The 17305-nt window shown below is 35.6% G+C and overlaps 1 protein-coding gene across 1 annotated transcript in view; it reads right to left on the bottom strand.

Moving 5' to 3' along the window:
* Window positions 1-3853: 3853 nt before the first annotated feature.
* TRUB1 (TruB pseudouridine synthase family member 1) overlaps window positions 3854-17305 on the bottom strand; it is a 37311-nt gene continuing 23859 nt past the window's right edge. The window contains exons 5-8 of the mRNA XM_039237659.1: window positions 10967-11039; window positions 9548-9687; window positions 7217-7273; window positions 3854-6445 (exon numbers count right to left, since the gene is read on the bottom strand). Coding sequence (XP_039093590.1) covers window positions 6189-6445; window positions 7217-7273; window positions 9548-9687; window positions 10967-11039 — 527 coding nt within the window. The 3' untranslated portion in view covers window positions 3854-6188. The remainder of the gene's footprint in view (window positions 6446-7216; window positions 7274-9547; window positions 9688-10966; window positions 11040-17305) is intronic.

The following is a 17305-nucleotide window of genomic DNA, read 5'->3' as shown; positions in this document are numbered from 1 at the left end:
TCGCTTAGGTCATGTTCTCGCTGTTTGTGGGTTCTTGCCCCGTTTCGGGCTCTGTGCTGATTGTCAGCTCAGAGCCTGGAGCCTGTTTTTGTCTGTGACTCCCTCTCTCTCTGACCCTCCCCTGCTCACGCTGTCTCTCTCTCTCTCCTAGAAATAAATAAAACATTGAAAAAAAATTTAAAATAACTAATATGTTAATGGACCTAGTGGAAAAGGTAGACAACATGCATGAACAGATAGGGAAGTTTAGTAGAGAGAGAAAAACCAGGAAAAAAGAACTAATTCAAAATACTAGAATTAAAATCATACTATCAGATGAAGAATTTAACAGGTGTATCAGTGAACTTAAAGATAGGTCACTAGAAGTTACCCAAACTGAAATCTAAAAAAATTTTTTTAAAAAAGCAGAGCTTCCAAGAGCAGTGTGTCAATGTTAAATGAATGATTGAATATAACAATAATTTGAGTCCCAGGAGGAAAAAAGAGAGCATGGAATAGAATATTTTTCCAAAAATGATAATTTTCCAAAAATTATGAAAGAAAACAAAACAAAATGCAAGAAATGCAGAAGCCCCCAAAAGGGTAAATACAAAGAAAAACACACCTAGATACGTCAGAATCAAACTGCTAAAAACCAAAACTAAAGCCTTATAGGCAACAGAGAAACTATACAAGTCAGAAGATAATTAAATGACACTATTTAAGTGCTGAATGAAAAAACGTTAACCAACCCAGATGTATATACCCAGCAAAAATATCTTTCAAAAGTGAAGATGAAATAAACATTTTTGAGAAAAACAGAAGCTGAGAGAATTCATTGCTCTTAGACGTGTGCTAAAAGACATATTAAAGGAAGTTACTCAGGAGGAAGGAGTATGATAGCGGATAGAAATTTGGTTCTACATTAAAAAAATGAAGAACACTAGGAGATAGGTCGATATTTTTTTTTCACAATTTTTAATCCTAAAGATAACTGTCAGACTAAAGCAGTGGTCAGCAAGCTAAAGCATGAGGGTAAATATACTTTATTGGAACATAAACAAATCATTTATGTGTATTGTCTGTGGCTGCTTTCATGCTAGTGGCAAAGGTAAGTAGCTGCGAGAGAAAAACCATATATGCCTGCAAACTCTAAAATATTTACAATTGAGGTTTTTTTTACAGAAAAAGTTGGCTGAACCATGGTCTGAAGTGATAAAGTAAAATCAAAGAACAGCAACAAAAACCCAATATATTACAGGGTTTATATTATATATTAAAGTAGATGAATGAAAACAGCACAAAAGACCAGAGGTAAGAAATGGAAACATACTATTATAAAGTTTCTACATGATAGATGTAATGAAGGTAATTTGTGATAAATTGAAGATGTGGATCATAAATCCTATGTCAAACACTAAAACATTTTTTAAAAGAGGCAGAACTAAGAAGCCAAAACTGAGACATAATGTGTGTGATATAACTGAATACTAAAAAAATACTCAAAAATGAAAGCTAATAAAGTGCCCATCATTCAGTACAATGGAAAAAGGGCGGTATTTTCACACAATGGAATACTAAACAATGAGAATAAATAACCTACAACCATAGGCAACAAGATGGCAGAATCTCACAAATCTAATTTTGAGCTAAAGAAGCCAGATATTGGAGTAGATGTTGCATGCTTCTGTATATATAAAGCACAAAAGAAAATTAATAATCTGTGTTAGAAGTGGTTACCCTTGGTGGCAGGGTGGGAGTCAGTGGCTAGTGACTGGAAGAGAATTTCAGAGGGCTTCTGGTGGGCTGCTAATATTGTTTCTCGATTTGGTTGCTGGTTACACATGTGTTTGCTTCGTGAAAATTCATCAGCCTATACATTTATGGTATGTGCAATTTTCTGAGTAGATATTATCAGTGAAAGTAAAAAAAGAATTACATATTTAAACTGTATTTAGGGGCACCTGGGTGGCCCAGTCAGTTGAGCATCCGAGTTTGGCTCAGGTCATGATCTCACGGTTTGTGAGTTCAAGCCCTGCCTCAGGCTCTGTGCTGACAGCTCGGAGCCTGAAGACTGCTTTGGATTCTGTAACTCATTCTCTCTCTTTCTGTCCCTCCACACTCACACTCTGTCTCTCAAAAATGAATAAGCAAAAAAATGTTTAATTTAAAAAACTAAACTGCATTTAAATATGTGTATTTAAATTAAAACCTGATGAAAGACTAAGACAGCATATAAGAGAGATTTTGAAAAAAAGTTGATATTCTAGAAATTTTCTAAAATTATAATAATCATTAAACAGTAAGCTAAAATAGCCCAAGGAATTCATTATGTGGAAAAGATTCAAGGAAATTCCCCAAGCTACAGCACAAAGGGTAGAGACAGAAAATATGAACGAGTAATTAGATACATAAAACAAAATGAGAAGATGAGACGTAAATCTAATACGACAACTGGATGGAAGCAATGCAATATTCAGAGATGGAGAATTTGGTGAACAATACAAAAATTCGGATTATGGGCTTCTGAACAGAAGAAATACACATTTATTTTGTACTCAGAAGCCTACTATTTCAGAGCTGGAAAAGTTCGTAGAGAGTACTAGCCTGCCCCCTTTGTTTCGAAGAACAGAAAACCAGGGCCCTAAAAGATTGAAGTGATTTGCCTAGTTCAAAAAGCTGCTTAATAGTGGAGACAGAAACTATTCTACTGTTATATTTTAAGAGTCATGGATAAGAAGAACAAGAGAATAAATTCTGACTTCAACTTTCCTGCTATCCCCATTTATAACAGTAATCTGAAATATTTCTGTTCATCAAGAGAATGTAACTCAAGTTGAAAATATGAGGCATTATTGATTCCAATGTCATGTAGTAAGTGTTTAACAAATGATACTTAACGATTAGGTCAGGCTAGGGCTGTCCACACATATTGTAAGGAAACAGTTTCAACTGGACAAGTCTTCTCAAGATTCGACTACAAGGCCATCATAATGATTTCAATACATAAACTATTATATTCCCCTCTTTAAATTTTTTCAACATTTTGGAGTGCCTTTTCAATGACATTTCCTCTATTATATACATAATGATAGAAGGTAAATTACTTTCTTCCTTTGAAATAGAACAACTCACCATATAAATGAACCTCTAAGTGCCCATTTTAAGTCTGATACAAATTTCAAATGGGTCAGAGAAGTATAAAATGCCCTGAAAACCTGATATAAAGCCCTATTTTTTTTTTTTTACAGAATGAATCATTTCTGATGATGGATCAGTAGCTTGTATTAACTTAAGTATTTAAGAAGAAAAGATCTAGTAAGTATAGGAAAATGTGAGTTGATTCCTTTTTCAAATTTTATGATTTTGAATTCAAGCAGAGAGAAAATTTGTATTATTTTAATGCTCATGAATTTTAAAGTCATATGTAAAATAATCCTATGACCACTGTGATGACTTAACACAAAAATATTTTTCAGAAATATAAAAAACCTAAAGTGTAAAAAGTAACTTGGTATGTTCCAGGTTGAAACATTTTCAGGAAGTTCTTTTTCTTGCAAGTGAAACAACTTTATCATGTCATGAAACTTTAGGCCTGGAACTACATAATGAAAAAAACAAAACAGTCGGTACTTAAATACTAGACTCTCAGGAGAAAATAAATTTATCGGTAAGTCTTGAACTTTTCAGAGAATTCTGATCAGTTTCAGCTGTACATGAGAGTTAAGAATGTTTTAAAGTGAAAATACTTTTAACTATTCCTATATTCATAAATCTGACAACTATAAAGGGGGAATAGTTATTAAAATTAGTAAACTTAGTTAGCAAAAATGAAAAACGAACGGGAAGTTAAAAAGACAACATGCCATGAAAATACTTCTACCAAGTATTTACTGCAGAAATAACTCATACAAATGTATAAAGAAACCATTGAGACATTTACTTATATAAATGAACAAAGTATACAAAAAAAGTCACACAAAAGCAAATAAGAGCAATTTTGAACTCTTATCTACTACATTAGCAACAACATATAAACCCCCCACCCAAAGCTGTAAACTTTTAATGAACTGATACACTCAGATGGGGCCCCTGTAAAATGTTCTAACTCTTTGGGAAAGTAATAGGCGAATGTATGACGAGGCATAAAAGTGTTGTTATTCCCCTTAATCATCCCACTCCCAAGAACTGATCCTGATAAAATTGAAAATAACTTCAGGGTTCAGGAATTCGGGTAATGGTTTAAATAAACTGAATATGAAGTCCTTTGATTAAAATAATAATTATCAAAACTAAATACAAAGAGTCTGATAACATGAAAAAATAGTCGAGTAGAAAATCTATGACTTAAGACTGTAATTCTGTAAACCAGAGAAGGGGAAATGGTAATACAGAATTAAAGTTCTGAAGTCACTGCATCAGGATGGTGAGGATTGTGGGTAATTTTTCTATTTGGCAATTTTCTTCAATGCTTTTAATATTAAAAAAAGATATAATCTCTCCTCTCCTTCAGTAAATTATACATGGCAATTTTTAAGTTGAGAAATAGAGCAGAAATGCCCCAATTGTTTTCCAAAACCTAAATTTCGCTCTGTTTAGACCTTAACTGGCAATGCATGATGACCCGCTGTAATCGGGGCAGCCACCGCCACTTCCGTGCGAGACAGGCTGCGGGGCACAAGTCAAGTTGTCAGCTTTTGACCTACAAATTTGTGTGTTTGGTATTTTATGTCAATGTATTGAGATATCAAGCTCTTTTCCTTATAGTTTTGTGTGTCAGAATTAGTTTTAATATTTTCATATAAAATACGTTGTTGATGTGATGAAAATGCTCCACTGAAGCATATATAACCTTTTATATTGAATTTTATTTTGAATTTATATTCAGTTAACTACAAATAAAAGCCCATGACTTTACGTATTTAGAATTTTTGAGTTGGAGCTTGCAAACAAGCAACTACTTTTAAAAGAAAGGGAATCCATAAAAATCTAGAAACACCTCACTTATGAAATTTTAAACTATTCTTCCTTTAAAAACTAGATTTATCTGAATAAATGAAGCAGAATTTGGACACTTCCAAAGACTGGCAGTATAATATATTGCTTTCCCATAACAAAACTCCTTATATATGAAATTTACCATTTTGTGACATTTACAAATTGATGTTAAAAAGGGTTAGGGAACTTTCAGTAAACTATGTGAATGAAAATGTTTGAGAATAACTGTTTCAAAATATTTAGAGCAGAAGAGATTAGCTGGACATGCAGGGCGGCTATCTCAATGTGTATAAATATAATTTGAAAAAGCAAACTAAAAAAATACAACAGTATCACAGGGCTTAATGCCCTAGTATAAATAAACACTAAAAAATAGACAAAAGAAATTTTAAACTGAAGACCATTCCTTAGCTTACTTTTAAAAAACTATGCTATTTAGTAACTTGGTACAGGGCGGTTGACTGTGTGGACGAAATCATGAGGAAAGGATCACGTAGCTGCCAAAATATAAGGCTGTCTGTCCTTCGCGCTCATGGTAGACAGGAATTTAACTAAATATTTAGTCTTCTAGTTACACTGTTAGTGGTAGCAACAATAATTGGGTTTATTTACAAATATTTATTGTAAAAGTTTATTAGTTTCCAAGAGCTAAACAAGCAGCTATTACCTGGTAAAGTATAAGCCTTATCAAATAAATGTTAATCACTGTAGACTCCAAAATGTACGTTAAATAATGGCCTTTTCAAACATAAGAATTTCAATACAACAGAGCCACTAGGAAGCCAAAGTAAAGTCAAAGTAACACCAATTTACATTCACTTTTGTGACGCCAAAGAAACACAGAGCTTGTGTTTCTTTTTCTTTGATTTGAAAATGTGTTCAACTGTTTCCAGGAAAAGACTGAAGAAAGATCAAAATCAGAGGGTTGATTTTCCTGAATCCAATCAAACAACATAATAACATCCTAAAACAACATTTCACAGTGAGGCAAAGAGCTGAACGAGTCACTGCAAGGCTATTTATAATGTAGAGCAGATAAATTGTACACCATAGAAACTGTCAATGATGGACATTTTTCTTCATGCGGAAAAAAAAAAAAAACCATGCGGGGAGGAAAAAAGAAACAGTTGTTCATCTTTTGCACGTAGCTTGCCATCCTGTACCCAGGACTCCAACGTCAACCAAGAAATGATGACAATCCCAAGCCAATCTTAAGATGCCTTAATCGTATCCTCTCCCTTTGTCTCATTTAGGGTTATATATTCACAGCTCAAAACTTGTTCATTAGACTCCTCGGGTTTTGACTTTTTAAGTGCCAAGTCTGCCGGGAGAAGAGACGAGCAATGCTCCAGAGACTGGGCAATGTCCTCGATTGTCCATCTGTCTTCAGGAAGGGCGTGCTCTTCAAGTGTAAACGGTCCCTGTTTGGTTCGGGTCAGCTCGAGGACGTTGGCACAGGAAGACAGCTCTTCGGCAACAGAAGGCGAAAAGAAAAGCCACAGGGTGAACGATTCAGTATTCCACGGTCATCATAATTTTTCAAATGATGGAACAACTTGACCCAAACCTCTCAAAACCACCCCAAATGTAAAACTGTAATAATCTAATCTAAGAACCAAGCGGTTTGAGATTAAGAAACGATGAAGCTGCAAAACAGTATTACCTTACACACTGCTTTAAAGTCTGCAAGGAACTTGCACATACTTTTCTTATTTAACCATGCAGCACGCCCATGAGGCAACTATTAATCTCCTTTGCAGATGAGGTAACCTAACCTGACCTGTCTTGTGCCGACTGCCAGGAAATGGCAGAGCCAGGGCTGCAACTTTCTAGCTGTTTGTAGGACTAAGGCTTCCAGGTTTTTTTGTTTTGTTTTGTGTTTTTTTAAACTCTTACTTACATCAATGAAAGTAACTTTTAGAAAGGCCTGTCTTTCTATCTTATCCCATTTGAGTTAAAATATCTTATACTTGCAATAATGTTGGTTCTTGCCTTCATTATTCCTATCTTCATTTTCTGTTCCTCTCTTTCTCTCCCTCTCCTGTTACAAGCATTTGACTGCAGCTGCTGATGCTGATAATTGTATGCCATAAACCTACGATGCTTTTGAAGCTGACTGCAGCAAGAGCAGTTCCCTAAGGCCGGCACTCAGAGATATGAAAAATAGAAAATTCCCTCTTCCCATCAAAAAAGAGTATTACTCTCTAAATGATAATTCATAATTCTTCTTTATGCTTACCTTTGCCAATGTCACTGACCAAGCTTCTGATATAAAAACCTCCTCCACATTCAACATCTGGAATGTTAACAGTGACATGGTAAATTGCTAACCTCCTATGAAATCCACTTTACATAGAAATGATGCCCCTAAACAAATGTAAAAATGCACTATGCAAACAATCGAGTGATAAAATATTTATGCGCTAAAACATAAATTATTCATCCAACAGCATATGTGTTTGTGAGATTGAAAAGTCAGAGTGTGGGGAGAGCAAACAGCAGAGACTCGTGAACACATTTTAAAACAACTGGCAAGTCCCACCACGTTATTACTTTAGCCTTGTTCCTTTAATAGGTTTTAAATAGTGAGAAATCTCAGCTTTGCTATTAGGAGCTGAACATTTAAAAAAATATTTTCAGATCTGTACACCCTGTTCATTTAATCGGTTTTAAACAGTTGGACATCTCTGCTTTGCTATCAGAAGCTGTAGATTTTTAAGATATTGTCAGATTTATACACTCAAAAAAATACAAAAACCCCCTATCAGGGATACTAATTATGTTTGGGAAAATATACTACATGGAGAGCTGAGTCTATTTAAATGTTCTCTTGGAAATATTCCTGAAGAAACCATAAAATAACTAAGCTTACACAATGTTCCAGAGTGACTGCATATCTAAACATCTTAACACAGCATATTACATGCTTATTGGTTAAGAGCAGGGCTCTGGATTATTTTCACTCATCTACAAGACATCCTGAATTTCCACACAAAAGGACTATATTCCTGGGGTTTATAGTCTTGTCCTACAAATAAAGCCACTTGAGGGGAATTAATCAAAGTTCAAGGTTGGGGACCACTGCTGACATAAAAACTGAGCACTAGGATCAAAGTAGGTATATAATCACTCTTGCACTATATTTGACTTTGGTGAAAAGACAACTCTTTTGGCCTATTACAAGATAAGTGAACACAGTAAGTATTCACAACTAAAATGCAATCAGAAAAATTCAAGCTTCTCGGGGTGCCTGGGTGGCTTAGTCGGTTAAGCATCCGACTTTCGATTAGGTCATGATCTCACGGTTCGTGGGTTCGAGCCCCCATCGGGCTCTCTGCTGACTGCCAGCCCAGAGCCTGGAGCCTGTTTCAAAGTCTGTGACTCCCTCTCTCTCTGATCCTCCCCTGCTCATGCTGTCTCTCTCTCTCTCTCCTAGAAATAAATAATTAAAAATAAAATATTAAAAAAAAAAGAAAAATTCAAGCTTCTCTTCCTTTCATAGATAATATCTACCATGCTAACCCAACTGCTTTATTTTCATGAAATGAGTTATTTTTTAGTATGTTTTCCCCATTATTTGTCAAATATTTTATAATCAGGAAACTAAAGAAAAAAGTGACTTAATTTTTTAACTGCACAAAAAACCCCCACATTCTACAGGAGCTAATACACATTTAAATAGTATGGCAAAGCAAGAGAATATAGAGGAAAACAGTTCTGGGAAATTATCTCTAAAGGGAATCCTAGTTACTAGGCACTGTGAAATTAAAAGCAGTATCACCTTAAGGCCTGAGAATTTAGAACTACAGCTTTCGATTCTTTACAGCTTGTATATGTTCATGGCTTCAGTACTACTTTCTGCAACTGAGAGATCATAAAATTTCCAAACAATAGAAACTAGCACTTTGATTTTTAAATTTATTTCAAATATCGACTATAGATATATTCCAATTGATTACCTGAATTAAAATGTACCCCATATCTACAAAAACACTTCTACCTTACCCATTATCTCCATATTGTCAGGGTCATAGGCAATAACTTGCAGGTAACAAAGAAGGGAGAGAAATAATGACTCCACTCTTAGAATTTCTTGTCCAAAAACTAAAACTGTTTCATTTTAAAAGGGCAAATTAATCTAAATTTTAAAACTGAATGTAAACTACCAGGTACTAGCCAAAATGGAGGAACAAGCATCCATAAGATAATAAAACACAAAATATAAAATTTTGAAAGTCTGTATCTTTTACCTATTCTTTGCTGTTAGAGATCTAAGGTATGTTACTTCCAACTTTATAATAAGATAATAGGTATGTTACAAAATATAGATATTTATATCTAAGATAATAAGAAAAGCATTTAGAACAGCATTTCTGAACTTTCATGTAGCTATCAGTATTTTCATTAAATGTGTTATTAAAAAGATATTAACAAATCCTAACCTTACTTAAAGTCAAGTTTTAAAAATCTCCAACATATGAGGGATCCATTAAATTACACAAAAGTAGCCAAATGCAAAATAAAAGTACATGTAACTAACTACACAGGATTTCAAGGTTTTCCAGCTTACCTAATGTGAAAAATGGTGGCTGGAATTTCTGAAGGGAAAGGCTGTATACCGTAACTGGCCTGGCGGGTTTTGCTTCTACTACTTCACCTCTCTTCATCAAGGTGGAAAGTCTCTGTCCGTCTTTCTTTAATGCAGAATAACTTGCAAGATAATAGAGGGAGAAAGGGAGTGAAGGAGACAGAATAACTCCAGATTACAGCATGGAAAGAAAGGATACCAGCAGCACTTAAATGGAAACTCCTTCTAAAATACGAACTCATTTTTTCTTCTAACCTGTTCCCTAACAGTGCCAGGAATGGGATTCCTAAACAAACATCTTTGAAGTAAAGCTCTAGATGGCACCCAATGAGCAATCTTGTCAATTTTAGCCTTTAACCTTCTCTGTGGAGATGACTATACATGTGTCCATTCACTGGTCTGGGTTCTGGTCACAAGGGCCTCAGCTGTATTTCCTTGAAACAATTTCCTTTACAATAATATTCCTTTTAACATACAATTTATCAACATATCTCAAAACACAAAGAAGCAAATAATCTACAGATCTTAGTTTTGTGTGATAAAATTTTATTAGACCACAAAATCCTTGGAATAGTCCCAGGGAAGAAATTTCTAAAACTGCTCTTATAAATAAAAGATAGATATGTTTAATTTATTTTAACAATAATGATCAAAAATAACATTTATCCATATCCTAGAAAAATTTTTAAACTTTTGTTTGAAGCAAAATTATGAAGACCCATTTCCCTGTAGATATTTCAGTGTTCTTGAAAAAACTCAAGACTTTAAAATAAAAAGTACTATATGCTAAAAGAACTGTCAGTAACTTTTCCTGACACATAATGATACAGCCATTTTTTTAAAATAAAAAGCTATGTGCTTGAAATGGTAATGTGCACCAAAAATATGGTTAAGTGGTAAATCAATATTCTTATACTTTTAATAAATCATAACTTTCATCTGTTTCATTTGTTGCAGAGATTTGTGAAGCATAAGATTCTGGGCCCACAAGAAATGGTCCCAATGCCCCAAAAAAAAAGGGCCCCCTGGCCTAGGAATCACAGCTCTGACACCAGCACTAGACAGAACTGGGCGCCTCGCAGCGATTCTGGGAAGACTGAGCTCTCTGTGTTCAGCCCTGCCCTGGGGCATGTGGATGGAATCCATAAGCACTGGACCAGCACGGATGACAAGCTGTGGCAATGGCCAGGGAGAGACGAGGCCGTGTGGCACTGCCTCAGAGAGTACCGGAAGCTCTGCAGGCTGCCTAAGTCAGGCCCACCGCTACTTGAGCAGGTGCCGGTCAGATTGAAACATGCCTCACCGTACACAGAAGGGAGCCCTTTTTTTTCTCATTAAAGTGATGTTAAACACTAAAAAATAAAAAATAAACATTTCTCCAAATTCAATAATTGAACTTACAGGGGAGGTACCTGCATTATATTCCCAGTAAATTTCTGCAGAATGCCTTCAATATCTTCTTGTGTTATTTTATCTGCCAAAAATGAATTTAAAAACGTAACACTTAAACAACCACAGAAGGATATGTGCTATTTTCACAGCATTGAACGCTCTGAAATTCCAATTAAAAATTTTTTTTATTTTTGCTTTATTAATGTTTTTATTTATTTCTGAGAGAGAGAGCGCAAGCACGTGAGCAGGGGAGGGTCAGAGAGGGAGACACAAAATCTGAAGGAAGCTCCAGGCTCTGAGCTACCTGTCAGCACAGAGCCCGATGCGGGGCTTGAACCCACAAACCATGAGATCATGACCTGAGCCAAAGTTGGATGCTTAACCAACTGAGCCACCCAGGTGCCCCTAAAACCCTTTTTTTTTTTTAATGTTTGTTTATTTTTGAGAGAGAGAGAGAGAGAGAGAGATAGAGCAGGGAAGGAGCAGAGAGAAAGAGAGAGGGAGACACAGAATCTGAAGCAGGATCCAGGCTCCGAGCTGTCAGCACAGAGCCCAGCACAGGGCTCGAACCCACAAGCTGTGAGATCACGACTTGAGCTGAAGTCAGGTGCTGAACTGACTGAGCCATTCAGGTGCCCCTCAATTAAAAATTTTCTAGCAAAATATATAGGACAAATTCTGTCTTGTTGAGATGAATAAAATACACATTAATGAGATAAGGAGGAAGAAAGTCTTATATAGCCTAATATTAAGACTAATTTCTCGGGGGGCGCCTGGGTGGCTTAGTTGGTTAAGCGTCCAACTTTCGCTTAGGTCATGATCTCGCGGTTCGTGGGTTCGAGCCCCGCGTCGGGCTCTGTGCTGCCAGCTCAGAGCCTGAAGCCTGTTTCAGTCTGTGACTCCCTCTCTCTCTGACCCTCCCCTGCTCACGCTGTCTCTCTCTCTCTCCTAGAAATAAATAAAAATTAAAAAAAAAAAAAAAAAAGACTAATTTCTCGGGGCACCTGGGTGGCTCAGTTGGTTAAGCGTCCGACTTCGGCTCAGGGCATGATCTCACTGTTAGTGGGTTCGAGCCCCGTATCAGGCTCTGTGCTGACTGCCAGCTCAGAGCCTGGAGACTGTTTCAGATTCTGTGTCTCCCTCTCTCTCTGACCCTCCCCTGCTCACGCTGTCTCTCTCAGAAATAAATAAAACATTAAAAAAAAAAAGACTAATTTCTCTTGCTTGAATTTTTTCTCCAATAAAAACAATTCAATTATCTTACATACATTTAGTTGGCGCTTACTACAGCCTTTAGAAGAGCTGAGAAAAATGTTGCTTAGCTATAGAAATGGTACTGCGGCACTCAAAAATGGGGAGATCAGGAAAACAAGCAGAAAAATTCACATAAGTTTTTTTTTAAATTTGAAGTATAATTGGCATACATGCTAATATTAATTCCAGGTGTACAATGTAGTGATCCGACAATATACGTTATGCAGTGCTCACCACCGTAAGTGGCACAGAGCAAAACAGGTGAAGGGTATTAAGAAGTACAAGCTTCCAGTTATAAAGTAAGTAAATTAGGGGAATGAAACGTACAGCATAGAGAATATAGCCAACAGTAACTCTGTATGATGACAGATGGTGAGCGCAGTTGTGCACCTGAAACTAATGTAACACTGAATGTCAACTAAAAAATCAATTAAAATTTTTTTCAATCAAAAAAATTTTTAAAAATACCCATAAGTCATTTAAGTTTCTCCACGCATCAAATACTGTAAATAATGTACACACTGTTGTAGACTATTAAGTAGTAACCACATCAAAAACTTTACTTGCTAGTTCTATGTGGCATAAAATGGACACATTTACATTCAGTTCTGTCCTCAAGAAAAGCTGTATTTGTCTCCTTCCATCCCTTCACTGCTTTTGGAATTTCTCTGTTCTCTTTAAACAAACTCTCTCAGGAGTCTGACTTTTGCTCAAAAATAAGCCAGTGCAAAAAGAGAATATACATAACAAGGATACCATGATTACTAAGCATTTCTTAAACAATGACTTAAGAAAATCTGAATGAAGACATAAAAGCTTTCAGTATGTAACTTAACAATGTTTCCAGCCTTGGTTTAATACTCTTTCACGCAAAATATTATTAGCTGTATTATAATCTATAAATATTATTACTATAATATTAAAATCTAGTTCTATAATTTTAACAAGAGAAGACTATAACACATTGAAACTCAGTATTTGGGATTTTCATATGTATAGATGAATAAGTATATTTCCTATTCAATAATTACAGAAACATTCTATAATTTGTTTAAGTCACAGTGAATGGAAAGAAATTACGGTGGTGCTTTTTTTCACTTTGTGGGAAATTTATTTAAACTTCTTATTTTAACACATAGTTACATTTGGTCTTATAAAATAACATTAAACAAAAACTAATTAATGTGCTTTGAATTATCACTGTACCACCAGAATAAAAATTAAAAAACAGCATGGAGTACTGTGCCCAGGGGTAAATATCAACACAGCAAGACAGTCGTAACCTCAGTGCGACCTTGATCCTCAAGTTAAACACAAACAAAAGACCAGAATCTATTAGACTCCAACAGAGAAGAGCTACAGAATGCAAAGGAATTTCTCCAACACCTAACAGTCCGAAAAGACAGTTCTCAGATGCGTATTCATACTGTTTCAATAAACTATTTGTAAAATAAAATAAAATAAAAACATGAAGTATAAAAAGAAAAAAAAAAGATGACGTGACCTGTTCTTTGTCATTACTTCTGCCAGCCTCTCTTTCTGACTTAACATCTCAGGCATTTTGGGTTTGTGCTGTTCCTTCTGCAATTAACCATACACAATTCTTAACGGTTACCTACTATACATACACAGGTATTATCTCACCAATTCAATTCCAAGGCCATTAAAGGCAAAGGCAGCTTTTCTTCTTATATAATGTACACAATTACAGTGGCACTCAACACATTCTTGCTGAATCAGCTGAGGAATGATAGAATGTCAAGGTCAAAAGGACATTTAAAAGTCACCTAGGCCAATCATTCCTCTGAAGTTTGAATCACTGGACAAAAAGCCTATGCAGCAAGTTGGTTTATAGTAAAAGTGAAAATATTATTTTAGAATAAAATGATTCTTTTTTTTATCATATGATTATTATGCTCACTACATGAGTATGTGGTAAAGCATGCTGGCTATCTCTAAATCTTGATATTATTAGTCCAATCTAAATAATAATTAATAAGAATAAAGACTCTACCTCCAAAGGATTTAAAAAGAAATGGAGAATAAAATCTCTAAAGCAATTATATCCAATAACTATCCAAGAGAAACACATTTGGTAAAAGAAGATGGGTATGATAAAAGTGTCATAGGAATTGGGAATTAGAAACTAATAAATCATCAATATGCCAGCAGTATTCATTTAAAATTAATATGTATATTTTTTTCATGGTTTTTTTTTTTTTGAGAGAGAGAGACACACAGAGTATGAGCAGGGGAGGAGCAGAGAGAAAAGGAGATACTGAATCTAAAGTAGGTGCCAGACTAGAGTTGTCAGCACAGAGCCTGAAGCAGGGCTCAAACTCAGGAACCTGAGCCAAGGTCCAATACTTAACCGACCGACCCACTTAGGTGCCCCTGAAATTAATATTTTTAATGTTTTATTTATTTATTTATTTATTTATTTATTTATTTATTTATTTATTTATTTTTGAGAGAGAGAGAGCACACGCAAGTGGGGAAGGGGCAGAGAGAGAATCCCAAGCAGGCTCCATGCTCAGCATGAAGCCCGATGTGGGACTTGATCCCACCACTGTGAGATCATGATTGTGAGCCGATATCACGACTCAGATACTTAACCGACCAAGCCACTGAGGTGCCCCTGATTAATTTAAAAAGTCATTCTCATAAAATTAATACATATAAGATCATGTCACATAGTATGATTTGCTTAAAATTTGTTGACTCTACCAGTGAACTTACAACATAATAGTTGTACTTAACTATGGATTTAATAAAAGCAATATTCAACCATGACAGAGTAACTGTTACTGAATAACTGTTACTATAAGCAGCTGTTTAATTGGAAAATACGTAATATACAATTGTTTTCAAACACTGGACAACAGACAGCAAGGACTATAATCCCTGAGAGAAGTGAAAGAAACAAGCAGGGCCTTTCTGAGGATCACTTGCTTTTGCTTGGAGGTACTTTCTGAACTGTGGTGTGAGGAAGGAAATCCCCAAAGAGCACTGTGACCTTGTTACAGTAGGCAGCTAGGCCGACCTGAGCAGAAGGGGAGAAAGGAGGATGGCAGACAGGAAACTGCCTGGGACCACCCAGTCTCCGCCCAGAGATGGCCTCGTCTGCTGGAGACCAAGCTCTTTGGCTACCTTTCTAGAGTGTCTTTCTTCTTTGCTAAATAAAACCTTTATTTAATTCTCTACAGAGTCTCTCAATTGAATTATTTCCTTCAAGAAGACAAGAACCAAGGAATTTTACAGTCCACCAACCAGTAACAATCTCACTGAATAAAAATCAGAACTTGGAGAAACAGCAGCAGCTGGAATTTGGGAGAACCAAACAGAGAAAGAGATGTCTATGGGGGTCCACTTGAGACCGTCTCAATTCCAAGCTGCCCATAAGACAGCGAGTCGCCACAAAATTAACCAAAGAGCTGCTACCAAAGCTCTTACAAGGTGAAAAGAAGGATGAATTCCAACCATCCAGGGGAAGAAACTTGGCTGAACACCCAGGGTATGTGACAGAGATCCCAGAGAAGCCATATTGGAGGAGCAGAGCTAGTCGGGACCTAAAAAAAGGTCTACTTTAGATCCACACTAACAAGGAATCTACACAGTGACTCGAATCAGTAAGTTTGGCAACACTAAATGACTTAAGACCAATATTTAAAAATTAACTCCATTACTCTATACTAAGAATGAACAATTAAATGGAAATTTTTAAAATTCAATTTATAATAGCATTCAAAAATATGAAGTATTTAAGGATTTCATATACAAAAGAAATGAAAGATCTACATACTGAAAACTACAAAAATATGTCTGATATTTCAAAATAAAAAGGTTATAAAGGAATATTATAAACAACTCTATTTGAAAATTTAGGTGAAATGGATAAATTCCTAGGGTAATATTATCTACAATGACACAAGAAATAAAAAAACCCTAAATTTTATACTTAGAAAAGAAGTCCAATCCATGATTAAAAACCTCCCTAACAAAGAAAACCTCTGATGTCTACCAGTAAATACTACCAAACATTTGAAAAAGAAATAATGCCAATCTTACACAAATTCTAGAGAATAAAAGAGAGAGAATAACCCCCCAACCTATTTTATTAAGTCATTGTCACTTTGATATTAAAACCAGTCAAAGACATTAATAAGAAGGAAAAACAGAAGGTAATCTCATTCATAGACAAAGATGCAAAAATCCTAAACTAAATATTAGCAAACTAAATCCAACAATTTATATAAAGGATACCAGATCATGATCAATTTGGGCTTACTCTAGAAATGTAAAGTTACTTTAATATTTGAGTAAGGAGAAAAATCAACAGCTACAGAGAAAGTATCTGATGAAATTCAATGTGTGCTCATGATATTAAAAAAATAAATAAATGAAACAGTTGGGGTGCCTAGCTAGCTCAGTCAGTAGAGCAGGTGACTCTGGATCTCAGGGTTGTATGTTCAGGCCTCACACTGGACACAGAGCTTATTTAAAACAAACATAGGCACCTGGGTGGCTCAGTCAGATAAACGTCTGGCTTCACCTCAGGTCATGATCTCGGGGTTGGTGGGTTCAATCCCTGCGCTGGGCTCTGTGCTGACAGCTCAGAGCCTAGAGCCTGCTTAAGATTCTCTGTCCCCCTCTCTTTCTGCCCCTCTCTCTCTGGAGTGCGCTCGCTCTCTCGCTCTTGCTCGCGCTCTCTCTCTCGCTCTCTCTCAAAAATAAATAAAACATTTAAAAATTGTTTAAATAAAAAATAAAACAAAACAGTAAACTAGGTACAGAAAGCAACTTCCTTACTTTAATAAGAAAGCTATAAAAAAACCTATAGAGAAAATATATAAAAAATTAGATTTGCTCTTTCAGATATAAAGATCTAGTCTAAAACCATAGCAATTAAGATAGTTCAGTGTTAGCACAAGAATAGACAGACTAGTGTGACAAAATGGATTCCAAACAAACCCGTATCTATAAACGTGACCAAGGAGGCAATGCAGTAGGGCAAAGTGCTGGGCCATACAGGAATATGCATATAGGAAGGGGGAAAAGGTGGATTATAGATGTAATGTGAAAGGCAAAGTAATA

This window comes from Hyaena hyaena, unplaced genomic scaffold (assembly GCF_003009895.1).
Source record: "Hyaena hyaena isolate Hyena2069 unplaced genomic scaffold, ASM300989v1 scaffold_128, whole genome shotgun sequence".
NCBI lineage: Eukaryota > Metazoa > Chordata > Mammalia > Carnivora > Hyaenidae > Hyaena > Hyaena hyaena.
This window is presented reverse-complemented; position numbering and strand designations above follow the sequence as displayed.